The sequence below is a fragment of the Molossus molossus genome, unplaced genomic scaffold (assembly GCF_014108415.1).
Source record: "Molossus molossus isolate mMolMol1 unplaced genomic scaffold, mMolMol1.p scaffold_m16_p_14, whole genome shotgun sequence".
Taxonomy (NCBI): domain Eukaryota; kingdom Metazoa; phylum Chordata; class Mammalia; order Chiroptera; family Molossidae; genus Molossus; species Molossus molossus.
In genome coordinates, this window is record NW_023425349.1 from 13,598,609 (window position 1) to 13,615,332 (window position 16,724).

Sequence of the window (16,724 nt, forward strand, 5' to 3'; positions counted from 1 at the left end):
TTTCTGACCTTTGGATACCTTTTGCCTTGATTTTTGAATCCTGTAGTGCACTTCAAAACATTTTTGTTCTGTATTTTTGCTGCCCTTTACATGTGTTTAGGGCAGAGTGGGAGGGGCTCCTGTGTGTGCTGACACCACCCTCTGGACAGGACCTCTCGCCATTCAGTCTTTATACCGCAGCCAGCCTGAGCTACCTTTGCAGAGCACGTGTGGCCATGCTGCTCCCTCGCACAGAGCCTCGCGGTGGCTCTTCTTTCCTCCACGCGGCTGGGTTCTCCCTTGCCTCACTTCCAGCCTCACCTCCCTGCTCTCCACTGTGTCTTGTCTCTATTCATACTGTTTTCCATACCTAGAATGTTCCATTGTCCTTTCCCCCAGCCAGCCTCTGTCGACTTGAGAATCCTTTTCTGACGTTCTTCCTGCCACTACGGTCTGGCCCCCTGGGATTGCTGTTCTGCAGCCCCCCAAACGGGCAGTGCCCTGTGTCACTCACCCTGGGAGGGGTGACTCGCGTGCACCCCTGCCTCCAACAGCAGGCTAAGTCTTTGCAGGCAGTTTTGCATCCCCAGTGCCCATTGCAGGGCCTGGCACAAGTCATACCCTCACGAGGGGTTCTTCTCGAATGACTCCATAGTCGTTTACGTGCGGGCTTAGTTTGAGTTCCCAGGAAAACAGAGCCTAAGATAAGGACTCGGGTGCAAGTGGTTTATTTGAGATATTGATTCCAGGGAGTAGGAAGGAGGGATCAGGGAGAGGAAGACAGAAATGGAGGCAAAGCCAGTAAGGGTACCTTATTGTTCCAGTTACTGCTGCGGGCAGCTGGGGCTCAGTCCTACTGGGCACCCTCTGAGGGACAGCACAGAGTGTGCCTTGGTGTTGTCTCTCCAGAGGAGGGGAGCCTGGGACATTCACTCAACGGCTTTCCTCCCCACTGCTTGAGGGTTTTCTCTGGCACAAACTGGCCCCCACTTCCCCACTGCCCTGCTGGCTGGCTCAGCAAGCTCTGGAAAAGGTCCCAAGGCAGCAGGGAGATGCAGGGTGTGCTTGACGTAGGACTGCCTGTGTCTACGAGAGCTGTCCGCAGGGCTAGGGCTGGAGTCCGAGGGAGGCCAGGGGTGTGTGGCAGGGGCTTGAAAAGCATCTGCTACCCATGCACTCTTGTTCTGTCCTCATGGTTGCCCTGTGAAGGAGGGCTCGCCCTACTTTCAAAGCATCCCAGGCAGAATTTGAAGCCGTTTTGTCTGACTTTAGAGCCAGTGCTCTTTTGATTAAGAGCAGTTTACAGCATTGAATCTATTAAATGCCTAGTTACTGAGCACCAGTTATGCACCATGATGGAGCAGGTTACTGATGGATCCACCAGATTGGCCAGATTCATCCAAAGCCATACTTGCCCCCGGATGTAGGAACAGGACCGGGGGAAAAGGGGAACCTTGTGATGTCATGAATACGTTACGACCTTGTTTGCTCCTTTCTTACGCCCAACCTGCACCCATATAGCCATGTGGCCCCTTCACTTGCTGTGTTACTTGTGTCAGATCAATTCTCTTCTTTTTATTCATGAAATGGACTTGGTAGTACCTACCTTGTGTGGTTCTGAGGTGACATGGGATGAAATACTTGGCGTGGGTCCTGGCATGTGGTGGGTGTTTGCTGTGTTTAGTTTAAATAGAACCTGGGCCAGTCAGTGAGGAACACTTGGGAGACAGGTAGGGGACAAGGCCCTAGCAGGAAGCTTAGTTCTCTCATTTCTTTCTCTTTTGGCAAAACAGGCCAGACCTTCTTAATGTGCTGCGTGATCTGCTTCTGGAACGAATACGCTTGCCAGAGCAGGGGGTTCCCGGAGAACACCGTGATGGTGCCGCCTGCAAGACACTTAAGCACATGGCTGCTCAGCCAGGAGGTGAGCTCGGACACTCCATCCATCCCAAGCCCCACGGTGAACTGCAGTTGTCGGGCGGAGCCCAGCCAGGAGAGGCGGATGAGCTGTCTAAGGTGGAGCTGAAAGATGCCTCGGTGCAGACTGTGGTCATGGAGGGCAACACGCTCAGATTCCATCATGAAGGCAGGAGGGAGGCTTGGGAAGAGACACTGACAGCCGCTGCCTTCTGCACGGAGCATCAGCCGGAGAGCTTGTGCAGGAGGCCGGGGCGGGAGGCCTCTCCCCTCTCCTTTCCCCGTGGGACTGACAGAGTGAGTTTTTCCATATATTACTTATTTTATACAAACAGGACACTTAGAAAATCACCTGTGTTTGTCTAAACCTGGATTTATATAAAACCCAGTGTCTCCCTCTGCCTGCATTATCCTGGCCTCTACGTAGAGGTGTGTGTCTGTCCTAACCTTTCCCCAAGTATTACTGTCATTTCCCCTTCTGTCTTCCCCTATCCCAGCCATAGCTTATTTATCTGTTTATCATGGCACTTACGTGTTTTCCTTATAAAAATAGTCCTGTATGTACATTTGTCTGTAGCTTTCTCTTTCATGTTTTGCATTGGGAACATCTTTCCTCATAATGGCTGTGTATGATTGCACCTGAATTCATATAATTTTCACCTATTGCTGGACATTTACTTTGGCAGGTTGTAATAAAATTGTAACAGCCAGACTTTAGGGGTAGGGGTTTGTGCAGACTTTGTGTCTGAGAGGTACAATTCTGTGGGCTGTGTCTGCATTCTGCTATCCTTACGAATCAGAGATGAGGAAGCCAGATTCCAAATGCCCGTGGTTTGCGCACAGTGAAGGGGCTATGCGGAGACCTCACTGTGCCTGAGTGCACAGCCATGCCCTTTCCCTGGGTCAGGCCACCCTCCAGCCCCTGCTGGCCTGAAGTGGTAGGGTCTGGCTTTGTTGAGGAAATGTATGCATTTTGCTTCAGTCAAGATGCTGTCCCTCAAATACCATCAAATATGCCAGCTTATTAAAAACCAGACGCTCTTGGCAATGTTTGATTGGAACCTCTGCTGAAATCCTGGGAGGAGGGGTTGGGGATCCCTATGGCCGGGAGAAGGAAGTAGGTCATGTTTCTGAGAGCGCTCCAGTGATGGCTCTTGGTGTTCTTGTTTGTGATGAGTGTTTTGTGTCTGAGAAATCAACTGTATGTACTGCTTTATAGCATCAGATTGGAGAATTAAATTTATTTTCTGACCACTGAATTACTGCTTTTGTGTATACCATAGAGAGTTAGATAGATCATTAGCAAAATTGCTTTTGATTGTTTTAAATTATGCACCAAAACTGTAATTTCTAGAAAAGGGTTTTCTAAAGATATCAGTAGAGACAAATATACATATATATATATAGACACTGCCACTATATTAATGGTACTTAAGATGCAAATTTGTGCATTTTGGCTAGAATAGAAATGCTCTCATCTGCCCCAGCTCCTTTAGTTTGTATCTATATATTAGGTAAATTAGACCCCCCCCCCCATTTGTATGGGAGATATCATTCTATGTTCAGGAAGTTTGGATAATTGAATGAACTTAATTTCCTTCCCTAAATATAGTGAAAAACATTTGTTTACTTTGGAATTATCCCTTTTGCTTGTGTCTTCAAAAGAAAGGTAACTGTACTTATTTTATTTTATTAAAACATTTTTTTTTGCCCTGGCTGGTTTGGCTCGGCAGTTAGAACATCGGCCTGCGGTCCAGAGAGACCCACTAAGGAACCGATGTGTCCCTTTCACATCGATGTTTCTCTCTCTTCCACTCTCTCCATCCCACTCTATCTGAATAAAAATGGAAAAATGTCCTCCATTGAGGATTTAAAAAAAACAACAAAACAAAAAACATTTATTTTTTCTTTATTGATTTTTTTTAGAGAGAGAGGAAGGGAGAGGGAGAGAGAGACAGAAACATTGAAAGAGAACATTGATTGGCTGCCACCTGCATACACCCGGCTGGGGGTTTGGCTCACAGCCTGGGCATGTGCTCTGGGAATCAAACTGGTGACCTCTTGGTACATGGGTCAACGCTCAACCACTGAGCCACACTGGCCAGGCTGTACTTATTTTATAGTGTCTTCTCTGTGTGCCAGGATTGTGCTAGGTATCTATACAGACATCATCACATTTAATCTTCTCAACAAGCATATGAGTTAGGTAGGTATTACCTACATTTTACAAAAGTGTAGGCTGTGAAAGGTTCAGAAAATTGTCCAGAGTGACTCGGCTGTTAAGAGGAGAAGGGATGTAAACTGAAGTCCTGTTTTAGAGGTAGGCAGGGTTATTATAAACCCACCTTTTTCAGGAAGGGAGGAACCCTCTTATCACCGTAGTGACCTTCATTCTATGCAAAGTAGAAAAAAATTTAATGATTTTCTTTGTGGTCTTTGGTTAGTCAATGAATCAATAATCCTAAGGCTTAAGCCAGATCACTGTTATCCTGGTGAAAAGAACATCATTGCAGCTCAACAGTGAAACAAGGAGGTGGATATACTTCCAGTGGTTTAGTTTTAGAGGGAAGAGGATGGACTTTACAGATATGCCTGTAATTGCATTGGGCCTGGCCATTTAGCTACTTTGAGTCCTTGGGTAAGTCACCCAGCCTTCCTCAGTGGCTTGAATGAGATCAGTGTGACCTAGAACTCGAGGCTGGCATGATGACTATATGAGGACTTGTGTGGCAAGTGCCTTGTACAGGGTAGGAGCTCAGTGTGTGTGCTTTCCTGGTTCCTTCCATTGCCAGGTGAGAAGTTCCATTCTGACATCTGTAATAAGGTGGTGGGTGGGAATCTGTTCAGGGTCTATAAGGTAGCATTTTCTGCAGTGTTATTTCAGAACCGGCACTAGGTTGACTGACAGCAGTCTTCCAGCCTGGAATTGGCTTTGGCATTTGTGCACTCGCAGATATCTTTTCTGCAGCCATCTGACACACAGATTTGGATCCAAGAATAAAGATTGGTGGAGACAGAGGACCAAGCAAATGACTGTTATTTTCCAGTCCTCTTTGACAAGGCATCCACCTCCTCCCAGCTGGCCCCTTTCACCACCACAAGTGTTCTTGTCCTTGAACCTGTTCTTGCCTCTTCCCTGGAATTTCAGGGCAGGAAGTACCTTACTTTTCTTAACTGAACCGTAGAATCTGAAGAGCTAGTTTGAGGTCCAGCTGTCTAACCTTGTTGTGTGACATTGACTGGTTGTTGACATCTCAGTTCTTTGCCTGGAAAATAGGCATGATAACTTCTATTATCCTGTGAGCTCTGGGGATACAGAGTTTACTTGAGGATTATGAGAGAATGTGCCTGAAAGCATTTTATATCCTAGAACGTGCAAGAAGGGGTTTTTCCTCCTTTTTCCTTCTTGAGAGATCTTGCCGATTTCCTCATTTCCTCACTCCCAGGGTCTCAGATATTTCTTGTTTTCCTCTCAGGTTCCTTCTCCACCATTAAAAAAAAAAGGTTTTACTTAGACATAATTCATATATCGTACATTTCATTCATTGAGAGTGGGTTGTTAAAAATATATTTGAAGAGTTGAGCAACTATTACCAAAATCAGTTTTAGAACATGGCCCTAGCCGGTTTGGCTCAGAGCGTCTGCCCGAGGGCCAAAGGGGTTATGGGTTCAGTCCCGGACAAGGGCACATAACTAGGTTGCAGGTTCGGTCCCTGGCCCTAGTTGGGGTTGTGTGGGAGGCAACCAGTTGATATACCTCTCTCATATCGATTTTTCTCTCTTTCTCTCCCTCCCCCTCCCTTCCACTCTCTCCAAAGGTCAAGAAAAGTATCCTCAGGTGAGGATTAAAAAAAAAATAGAACATGTTATGATTCCAGTAGAAACCCTGAACCCATTAGCAGTCACTTCCCATTTCTCCCCACTTGCCCACCCCTAGTTGTAGGTAAGCATGATCTCCTTTCGGTCTTTATATATTTGCCTATTCGGGATTTTCATATAAATGGAGTCATATAATATGTGCTCTTCGGTGACTGGCTTTTTAGTGTAATGTTTTCAAGGTTCATTCATGCTGTAATCTGTATCTCTACTTTATTTTTATTGCCAAACAATAGTCCATTGTATGCATATGGTACATTTAATTTATCCATTCATTAGTTGATAGACATTTGGACTGTTTCCTCTTTTTGGTTTTTATGAATAATGTTGTTGTAAACTTTCATGTATGTTTTGGTGAGTACACATGTTTCATTTCTCCTGGTATATAACTAGGAGTGGAATTGCTGGCTCATAGTGACTCTATGTTTGACCTTTTGAGGAACTACCAGACTGTTTTCTAAATCACCTGCTCCTAGTTTGCATTTCACCAGCGATGTATGAGGGTTATAGTTTCTCCACATCCTCATTCACACTTGTTTTATTAGGTTTTTTATTATCATTGCTCCACTGAGTAGGAAGTGGCAGTATTCATTGTGATTTGATTTGTATTTTCCTGATGACCAGTGATATTGACCATCTCTTCATGTGCTTATTGGCCATATGTGTGTCTTTTGTGAGAAGTGTCTATCAGATCCTTTGCCTGTCTTTTAATTGAGTTATTTGTGTTTTTATTATTGAGTTTTAATTGTTCTTTGTATATTCCAGATTCAGTCCCTCTCCTCAGTGTTTGAATATGTTTAAAATTTCCCCACTTGAAAGGCACCCGCATTTGGCCTCTTAAGTTATTGTTTGCATGTTCATTCCACAAGTTGTTATTGAGTATCTACTGTATGCTAGTTCTTGTGCTGGAAGCTGTGGATAGAGTGTGACCAAGAATTGCAGAGTCCCCAGACCCTGGAGCTTGTAGGCCAGAGCAGAAGATGGGCAAAGAACAAGAATTGCTTAGGCATTTAATTATAATGGTATAATGTTCTCCCAGAAGAATCGTAGGGGGCAGTGAGTGTATAACAGGGAGATATGACCTGGTCTTGGAAGTCAAGGACCATTCTCCTGAGCAAGGCGTATGTGAGCTGAGTCCTAATGAATGTATTGGGTTAGTGGGTGAGTGGGGGTGGGCAAGAAAGAGTGTCCGCGGCAGAGGAGACAGCACACGCCAAGGCTCTGAGGTGGAAGGAACTGGCATTTTGAAGAACTGATGGAAGGTGAGTATTTCTCAATTAGGGGGACATGGGAGAGAGACAGTAACTCAGGCTGCAGGTCATGCACAGTGTGGGCTGTGGTCAGGCCTTTGACCTTTATCATACGAGAACTGGGAAGCAGTTAAAATAGGTGAAGCTGAGTAGAGGAATGGTAGGTTTCCCTTTTCTGTTGCAGTTTGGAGAGTGGATTAGAAAGGGCAAGAATGAATGTTGGGGGGACCACTCAGGAGGCTGTGCCATGGCCTAGTGAGAGCATCTTGGAGTGGATGGTGGCAGTGGAGGATGAGAGGAGTCAAAAGAGGAGTTGAAGTTAATGGAACCTGGTGAGTGATGAAAATGTGACGAATACAAAGGGAAGTTTAAAAAGGACAACCCTCTGACCCCCAGGTTTTGGGTTGTGCCGTAAGTGGATGATGGTGTGATTCATCAAGACAGGGACTGTTGAAGTGGCATGGCTTTGGGGACATGGAGTGATGGAATTGAAGAGTCGCGTTTTCAGTTTACTCCGGATGCCTGTGGGCCACTGAAATGAAGATGTCTAGGGTAGGCAGGTCCAGAGCTCGGAGCCTGGGAAATACTTACTGGATTAGTGACTCAGTAGCCTCTGAAAACTGGAGTAAGGGGTAGTGCTGATGGACTGGCAGTAGTGGGAGGCAGGCTGCCTTAGATTGAGGAGTGGGTGGCAAATGAGGAAATAGACAAGGAGGAAGAAAATGTTTCCCAGAAGATGGTATTGGAAAAGGATTGCTATATGCTGAATATCGGGAATGCCCAGAGAGGGACACTGGGCCAGGGCCAAGAGGATGTTGGCACTTGCCAAAATATGAGCTCTGTAGACTGGGAGGCAGACATGGATGCCAGTATAGGAGCCAGAAGTCTGGACAGCGGTTGAATTCTGTTTTATAAGATTGGCACAAAACTCTTGGCTATACGACCACAGGAAGTGTATTCATTGTTGTCTATGTATGTGTTTTCAGGAAGCTAAGAAGTCCCGCTTGCCTGTCCTGATAAAACCATCCCAGCCATTAGGAAGTGTGTATCGGCTCCCGGCCGCACAGGAGGTGGTGGCCCAGCTGCAGGGCCAGATCTTGGAGCTGCAGGGGGAGCTGAAGGAGTTTAAAATTCGCAATAAGCAACTTCACCAAAAGTTAATTCTGGCTGAGGCAATGATGGAGAGGAGCTCAGCGCCAGACAAAACGCTACTGAAAGGTAAGCACCTAGAAAAATGTATTCTCCTTGAGATAGATGAACGACCCGATAGAACTGCTTGAAATGTCAGCCTTGTTGTTTAGAATTGCAATAAGTTTGAGTATAAATTTCATGAATTGCAGTGATTAATCTTGACTCTTGACAAATACACAATCGAGGGAACACAATAAGGAAAATGAATCTATTGTTTTCATTTTATTCTGGAGTCTGGATACAGGGACTTGTAGTGCCCACAGGTCTTGCGAGGTCACTGCACTCATCACTTGGGATCGTCTGTGGTGCCCAGTTGTGGTGACTTGAACCTGGGCCTTTTTTCTGGCTTTATCCATGGAAGCCTTAGGCATGTGGCATCCAGTATGCAAGTGAAAGTCCTCATTCCTGGGTTCTTTGGAATGTCCAGGACTAATTCCAAGCCCTGTTGACCTTATGTCTTGCTCTAGAAGTGACCTGCCTCCCTACCCACTTTGAATTCACTGTCTGTGGTGTCCTGGAAGCTCTCAAAACAGAGAGCCCCTGGGTCAAAATGTATCAAGGACAGGCTCCATAGCCCGGAGGGAGCGCCTCAGGCAGGCCCTCCCTGTAGTTTGGGACCATGGTTCTTAGAGATTTGAGACTGCTGCCGCTTTGTGAAGCTGAAGACAGCCCAGGGCCTCTCACAAAACAGTGCACATCATTTTCTGAGGATTTATGAATTCACATATGTCCTTACGTTGACTCCTGACTTTGAACTTCTGTAAGCAGATGAGAGCAACACACAACAATAAGAACAATAACAACAATCTTTTATTTATCGATTCAAAAAGCATTTATTAAATCCTCCTGTGAGCCAAGCACTGCTGTAGTCACTGGGGAGACAGAAGTGGAAAAAACAGATGAAGTCTGGGTGTCGCTTACATTCTTGTGGGGGGAGAAAGACCATAAGCCATTAAGCAGATACATGTATGTGAGATGAGAAGTGCGGTGGAGAAAAACAGAGCAGGGCTGAGGGCATGGGGACTGTGTAATGGGGCAGGGCATGGGATGTTCCTGAGAGCATCCCTGTTGAGGCGACATTGAAATGGAAACTGGGAGAAAACGAGTAGACTAGTCCTCTTGGGATGTTCCTTCTTAGTGGAAGGAACATGGGCACAGTCCTGAATGTTGCTTTGAGTTTGAGAAGGTCAGTTGTGTAGCTGAGTGCAGTGAGAACGTGGGAGATGGAAAGAGGTCAGGGGCAGCAGGTAAAGTAGGCCCTCACGGGCTCTTCTGGGAAAGACCGGAAACTGTTGGAGGCTTTTGAGCCGCGGAGCGATGTGATCTGACTTAAGCTTTAAAGCAGGGATTGGTAAACTACGGCCTGTGGGCCAAGCTTGCTGCCTGCATCTGTCAAGTTTTACTGGAGTGCAGCCTTACTCGTTCGTCTGCATGTTGTCTGGGACTGCTTTTCACTGCGCTGGCAGAGGCGAATAGTTGCGGTAGAGACTTGTAGCTCCCAAAGTCTAAAGTATTTATTAGTTGGCTTTTAAGAAAAGTAGACCAGCCTTGGCTGATGTGGCTTGGTTGGCATTGTCTCATGCACCCAGAGGTTGCTGGTTTGATTCCCAGTCAGGGCACATGCCCAGGTTGTGAGCCCGATCCCCAGTGGGGGGGCATGCAGGAGGTGGCCAGTCGATGTTCTCTCTCATCCATGTTTCTATCTCTGTTTCCCTCTCCCTTCCTCTCTCTCTAAAGTCAATAACAAAATTTAAAATTAATAAAAACATATTTATATTTTTTTAAATCCTCACCCGAGGATACTTTTTCCCACTATTTTCAGGTGGGGGTGGGAGAGAAAGAGAGAAACATTGACGTGAGAGAGACACATCAACTGGTTGCCTCCCCTACGGGGTCTGAAACGAACTGCAACCGAGGTACATGCTCTTGACTGGAACCCAACCCACGACTCTTTGGTCTGCAGGCTGATGCTCCACTGCTGAGCCAAACCGGCTAGGTCAATAAAAACATATTTTAAAAAAATATAAAAAAAAAGAAAAGTAGGCCAACCTCTCTTTTGAAGGCTCACTTTAACGTGGACCACTGCAAGGGTGGAGCTGTGACACAGTGAGGTGGAAAAGCCTGCAGGAGAGGTTCCTGGTGTCTGGTTCTGAACCGTGAGATGCTGCTGACCATCCCAGTGGAGATGTCAGGTAGGCAGCTGGAGGTAGACGTGTCTGGTGTAGAGGGCAGAGGGCTGGGCGAGAGCTGTAAACTTAGAAAATACCAACATAGCCCTGGTATTTGAAGCTGTAAGACTTGGAGACATAGGGAGTAGGTCCAGGCACTGAGACTGGGCTCTCTAGTAAGTAGAGGTTGGACTGAAAAGGAGCAGCCAGTGAAGGCGGAGGACGACGGCCAGGAGCCGAGAGAGGAACAGATTAGCTGTGTGGAAATCGCCGTGGAGGCAGGTATGCGCAGGACTGAGGACTGTCCTTGGATTTAGCAGTGGGGCAGCCCTTGGTGACTTTGATGGGAGCTGTTTCAGTAGAGTGGATGGGGCCTGCCTGGTGGGTTCCAGAGAGATGGGGGAGGGCAGTGGAGGTAGAAGAAGAGCTGGCTCCGAGGGGCTGGAGCAGCAGGGCTGTTAGGAGCCACAGTGTCACTGAGTCAGGTGACTGTGGATGACTGCAGTAAGGTGGGGCAGGTGGTGGTGTAGTCTGACAGCATGAGCCACAAAGCCAGAGTGTTTAGGGGAGAGAGAATGATCTGGAAGGCTCTTCTGCTCATCCGGGTGCTTGGTGCAGGGGATGTGGGAAAGGAATGGCCTTCCTGGGGAGGCGTGGGAGAAGCATGGGGGGACAGCTGGGTTCCTTAACATGGGGGTGAGATGAAGCAGGTTATTTGGGATTTTGCCAATGAAGGAGTTTCGTGCCAGGGTGGGAATATGGTATCGTTTAGGGCAGTGGTTCTCAACCTTCCTAGTGCTACGACCCTTTAATACAGTTCCTCATGTGGTGACCCCCAAGCATAAAATTTTCGTTGCTACTTCATAACTGTAATTTTGCTACTATGATGAATCGCCATCGGAAATATGTGTTTTCCGATGGTCTTAGGTGACCCCTGTGAAAGGGTCGTTCGACCCCCAAAGGGGTTGCGACCCACAGGTTGAGAACCGCTGGTTTAGGGGGTTTTCAGAGTGGTTCAGGGATGGGAGATGTCTGGAATCCTACGACTTCCCAAGGCCGTGAAACACTAGCACCTATTGTTCATTTAGCTCCACCGTCCATTTTAAATCCATGATCTAGTCGAATCCTCTTAACAGTCTTGTTGGGGCAGGGATGGAAACTATTCCTGTTTTATCGCTGAGGCAGCCGTTTTAGAGGTAAGTGACTTGGATAAGTCACAGTTACTTCCCAAGCTGGGTTTGAACCAGCCTGCCTGATTTCAGAGCCCGCGCCCTTCACTGTTTCATAAAGCTAGTATATGGTACTTTGCATGTGGCTTTTATGGTGATCTATAGCCAGAGGTATTTTCCATTTAATTTTAGGTTTTTTCTTGAGTTTACCATAGTTGCAGCTTCAAGATAAGTTGGCCTTGGGCAGGATTGCTCTTCCCTCCTGCACTCTGTCCCTTCTCTTAATCCACCCATCCCCCCGTGCAGGCATCTCTTCACCTGTCCAGTGTGTCCCCAGCCTATGCACTGGGCATAGGAGAGAGAGGAATGAGAGACAGTCTCTGCTTCTGAGAACACTGCCTCGTAGGGTGGAGCAGATCATTACGCAAATCAGCACGGGTTGGGAAGTGGGGGCACTTCCAAGAGGAAAGATTTTATGGCCAAGGTGACTGAGCCAAACAGGGGCCCTGGCACTTTGCCCAGGGCCTGCCATTTCCACTTAACAATGTTGTAATTTCTTGTTGAGACTCCAGGGTGCCTCAACCAGGTGCTACTTCTTTCCGAAGTTGCCCTGAAGACTCTGGGGCCTCTCCCTTGGGAAAGGTGGGCATGAGTCTATGGAATTCATTTTCTCACTCAGAGTTTTTTGAGAGCTTGGACTTAAACCATTTCAGACAAGCTGCAGTATATTTATACTTTTTATGTCCTGTTATGGCAGCTCGATAGATTAATTTTATCTTATAAATTGCATTTTGCCTCCCCAGTGTTTTTATTTCCCTGTTGTATCTTTGTGTTCTTCTCAGTTGCTTGGCTATGTTTCAAGTCTGTGTTTTTATTTATTTTTTGTTCTCTTTGTGAATGCCTATAGCCCAGCCCCTTGTGGGAGCAGCCTACCAGGATAGCCCAGGAGAACAAAAAGGAATTAAAACCACGCCCTGTGTCTGGAGAAACAAGGAAAGGGACAATGATCAGCAAACCAGCTACGAGACCAGTCAGAACTCTATCCCTACATGTATTGAACAGCTACTGTGTGTGTACCAGGCACCATTTGGGGTGTTTTATGTAAAAATTATCACTAAGCTCTGCAGCAGCCATCTTAGGGCATCACTGTCGTTCCCATTTAACACACAAGGAAGCTGAGGTTTTTAAAAAGACTCGCTCAGGTCAGCCAGCTGGTGAGGAGATGGATGAGGCGGGTGCAATGGATGTCTGCTGAGCGCACCAGACCCTGTGCTGCCAGGCAGCGGGCTGGCTTTTGGTGGTTCAGCCCAAAGGACACAGTGCCTGCTCCTGGGATCTCACAGGCAGCCCTCCACATTCTCTGCTGCTGGCTATTGCTGGGTGTGTACAGGTGGCCTCTGGCCACCTGGGAGAAAGGGTCATGGGTGAGCCTAAGCTGACACCTGTTGGCTTTGTTGGGCAAGTCATTGGGAAAGGTGCAGAGATGTGCGTGAGGACCTAGGTAAGTTGGGTCTCTTTTTTCTTAAAATTATGAATTATAAACATACAGATGAGCACAAAGGATCATATAACAGCATTCACATTCACATTCAACCAGTATGAACAAATGCTTACATTTTTGTCTTTTAATCATAGATCTTTTTTTCCCTTTTAATAGAAAAAGAAAATCACTATTAAGCTGGACCTAATTCACTCCGTAAGAGATAATGTCTTCAGGACATGAGAATACCAGCCTCTGGGGAAATCCTGAGCCGTGGGCCCTGTTCCCCGTGGTGCATGCTTTCCTGAGGCCTCCACTCTGTGCAGTGAAAACATGGTCACATGCTTCTGAGGGTTCTGGGCTTGGAGCAGAAAGCCACGCTACCAGGTTATAAATTACCCCTTAGCTGAATTGTAGAAAGTTCTAGAACTGCAATATTTCCTGTAATGCACATAAACGGCCCCGGGGACATCTTTCCTTGTTCATAGTTAGTCAGTTACTGAAGGCTTCTTGGCTGATTCGCAGTTTCCCTTTCCCTCAAATCCCCATCATTAGTGAACTTCTTTCCTTTTCCTTAATGTGCTTCTTTACACATGCTGCTGCCCCTCTGCCTGTTTTCTCCCTTAAATCTTGCCTAGCTGATGCCTCATTTCAGGCCTCTACTTAAATATTACTGTCAGGCAAGGCCATCTTGAGTCCCCCAATGGCTTAGACGCTCCGATTAGGCCCCCCATATTTTGGTCTTGAATTGACTTGCTCAGTGACTGCCCTCTGCAAAGCTGGGTCCTGTGTGCGACACCTTCACTGCTGTTCGTCCTTCAGTAACCCCTGGGAGATGCTTGGGAAGTGAACGAAGGGGATTTTGTGGACAGTGGCTATCACATCGAGGGTTGGGGACTGTCTCTCCTTGCTCCTGCACTCGGATGCAGGAGACAGCCCTGGCTGCAGGAGGGACGCCGCATTTGGAGTGCTGGAGGTGGCTGCCGGCTCTGAGGGCTCTGCTGCTACTCACCCTGAGTCTGGGGCAGGTTCTTATCTCTCTGAGCCTCGATTTCCCCTTCTGTAAAATGGGTTGTTATGAAGATTAAGTGGATAGTTCTGGCTGGTTTGGCTCAGGGGTTAGAACAACGGCCTGTGGACTGAAGGGTCGCGACTTTGATTCCCGGTCAGGGGTATGTATCTGGGTTACAGATTTGATCCCTGGCCCTGGTCGGGGTCATGCAGGAGGCAACCAGTCAATGTGTCTTTCTTATATTGATGTTTCTTTCTCTCTCTCCTCCTCCCTGCTTTCCACTCTGTCTAAAAATTAATAGAGAAATATCCCTGGGTGAGGATTGACAACAACAATAAAAACAAAGTGGATAGCATAGGTGAGGCGCTTGGTGCCTAGGTCAGGTCCTGGCACATAGTCACGTGTCCTGAGGCCTTGCTAAACAGGCAGGTTCACTCTGTACATTACAATTTATAATCCTCTCTGTCTCTCACCCTCCGTGCAGTGATTTTTAAATGAAAAATGGAAGTGACTCTTTTGGGACTTTCCTGAGGGCTGCCGAGCAGCAAAGAGCACAGCCGCAGTGCCATGTCATGCTGGGCCATGAGACTCGCTGTGTACTGGCCCTGGAGCTGAGGAGTCAGATCCTCGCCTCTGCCAAGTCCCACATTGCTGTGGTGGGGGGCACTTCTGGAGTCGAAATCATGAGTGTCGGGTGTCTGAGTGTTAGGTGTGCTGTGATGTGGGAGCAGAGTTCAAAGTGGAGTGAACGTGAGTGTGCACACGCTCCCCGCCTTCAGGGGGCGGTGTGCGTCGTATTGCGTAGCTAAACATCAGAGCTGGCCATAGCCCGTATACAGGAGGACATTTGTATGGGTCTTACGCTTGTCTCTGCCTCATGATTATTTAACAAAACTCATCAGAACTGATCTTCACCCTCACGAGTGCACGTGGCTTCTTGCCATGAAACTCCACTCTCATGCGGCTGTTAGAGCAAAGCCATTTTCTTGTCTTGGAGGGTGATCCACTGGAAAAAAGCCTGTTGAGATCTCTCCCTTTGCCTCTCTACTTCTCATTCAGCCAACAGTACGCACTGAGGACCTTCTTGCCCCAGGCCCTGTGCCAGGCACTGGGGACACAGAAAGGAGTGACATGGTCTCCACCCAGCGGACCTCAGAGGCTGGTGATTGTAACAGATTTTGTGCAGTAAGAATGCTTGTTAGGAATGTTACCTTTAGGTCATGTAGTGGCTGCTTTCTAAAATAAAAAGTTTTACTTTGTGGTATTTCCATCATGAGCAGAGAGACAAGAAAAGGCTCAAGGTCATGAGGAACAGTTGTGGAACCCAGAACGGGGATAGGCAGTCTGACAAATATCTGCGTGCTCTTCTTTCTGAGACCTCGCCAAGGTCATCACATCCAACCCGCCGCATTTCCTGGTCCACAGCCTGGTCGCGAAGCCTCCCAAGATAGATGTCCTCTTCCGTCTTTGAGCAGTTTAGGGAAGCAAAGGATGTTGCTGTTAGTTGGGAGCCTTCACTACTATGTGCCAGACACTGTTAGCCTTTTTTAAGATATTGTCCCATTTGACCCTAAAAACAAAACAAACACAACCCTTCATAGTGACTGGTGTTCTTTCCATTCTGTGGACGAAGCTGCTGAGGCTCAGAGGGTTAGTAACGTGCCGAAGGCCATGGAACTGAATGGCATGCAAGTAGACAGCAGAGCCAGAGTTGGAAACCAAGTCTGTTGGGTATCGGAGATGGGTTTTTCTATTACATTTTGCTCCCTCTTAAATAGTCAAACAAACCTATACTGAACTGGGCTTTCCCTGGACAGCAGATGGTGTGGTATGTGGTTAAGGACAAAAGCTCTGGACTCGGCCCTGAACTTGAAGCCGCACAACAGGTATCTCTGGGGAAACTGAGGCTCTGGGGTAGCGTTACTTGCCTAAGGATATGCAGCCAGCAAGTGGCAAAGCTGGGTGTGACCCCACTTCTCCTTGGCTTCAAAGCCATGTATTTCCACAGCACCATTCCACCTTCCAGGCAAGTTTGGCCGAGTCCTGGGATTTAAACTAGCTGTAAGGAGATGTTTCCTGACAGGTTGAGAGTCATTGAAACAACTACTACAGGTGACATCATGGCATCTACTGGAGACTGGTAGACAAAGAAATGAGAACACTCATCAGTTGTGGACTTTAGAATGACTGCTCTTTAATCTTACTTCTCTCGGTCTCCAATATTTATCAGACTTTCACTGACTTCTGGTCCATCTAGGTATGTTCTAGCCACTGAGAATGTAAAGGTGAAAGGCCAGCAAGGGAGAGAACCCAAATAACTAATTGCTATGTAATTTTTAAGAAAAGCCAATTGTAATTGCTACATTAGCACCCAGCATGTAGTACGTTTGTCCCCGGGTAATATATATAAGGTGCTGTGGAAGCACAGATGGGAGGGACTGCTGTGCATAGTTTAGAGATGAATTTGCAGAGTAAGGAAATTAGATCTGGGTGTTGAAGGATGAGTAGGAGTTCACTGAGTAGGAGAAGAGTAGAGGGATTGAGTGTATTCCAGGCAGAGGAAAATGCACATGCAAAAACACATGGAGGCATGAACCAGGATTATGGTAAGCAGGAAATCTCCATAGGTGACTCACCGTATGTGGAGTTCCAGAAGATTGCTTGGAAGTAGATCATGGGGTG

The 16,724-nt window shown here is 47.1% G+C and overlaps 1 protein-coding gene across 7 annotated transcripts in view; it reads left to right on the plus strand.

Annotated features, from left to right (window-relative positions):
- CDK5RAP2 (CDK5 regulatory subunit associated protein 2) overlaps nt 1–16,724 on the plus strand; it is a 184,641-nt gene that overhangs the window by 119,372 nt on the left and 48,545 nt on the right. For all 7 annotated transcript variants that reach the window (XM_036260325.1, XM_036260328.1, XM_036260326.1 and 4 more), the window contains 2 exons: nt 1,773–2,193; nt 8,009–8,240. In XM_036260325.1, coding sequence (XP_036116218.1) covers nt 1,773–2,193; nt 8,009–8,240 — 653 coding nt within the window. The remainder of the gene's footprint in view (nt 1–1,772; nt 2,194–8,008; nt 8,241–16,724) is intronic.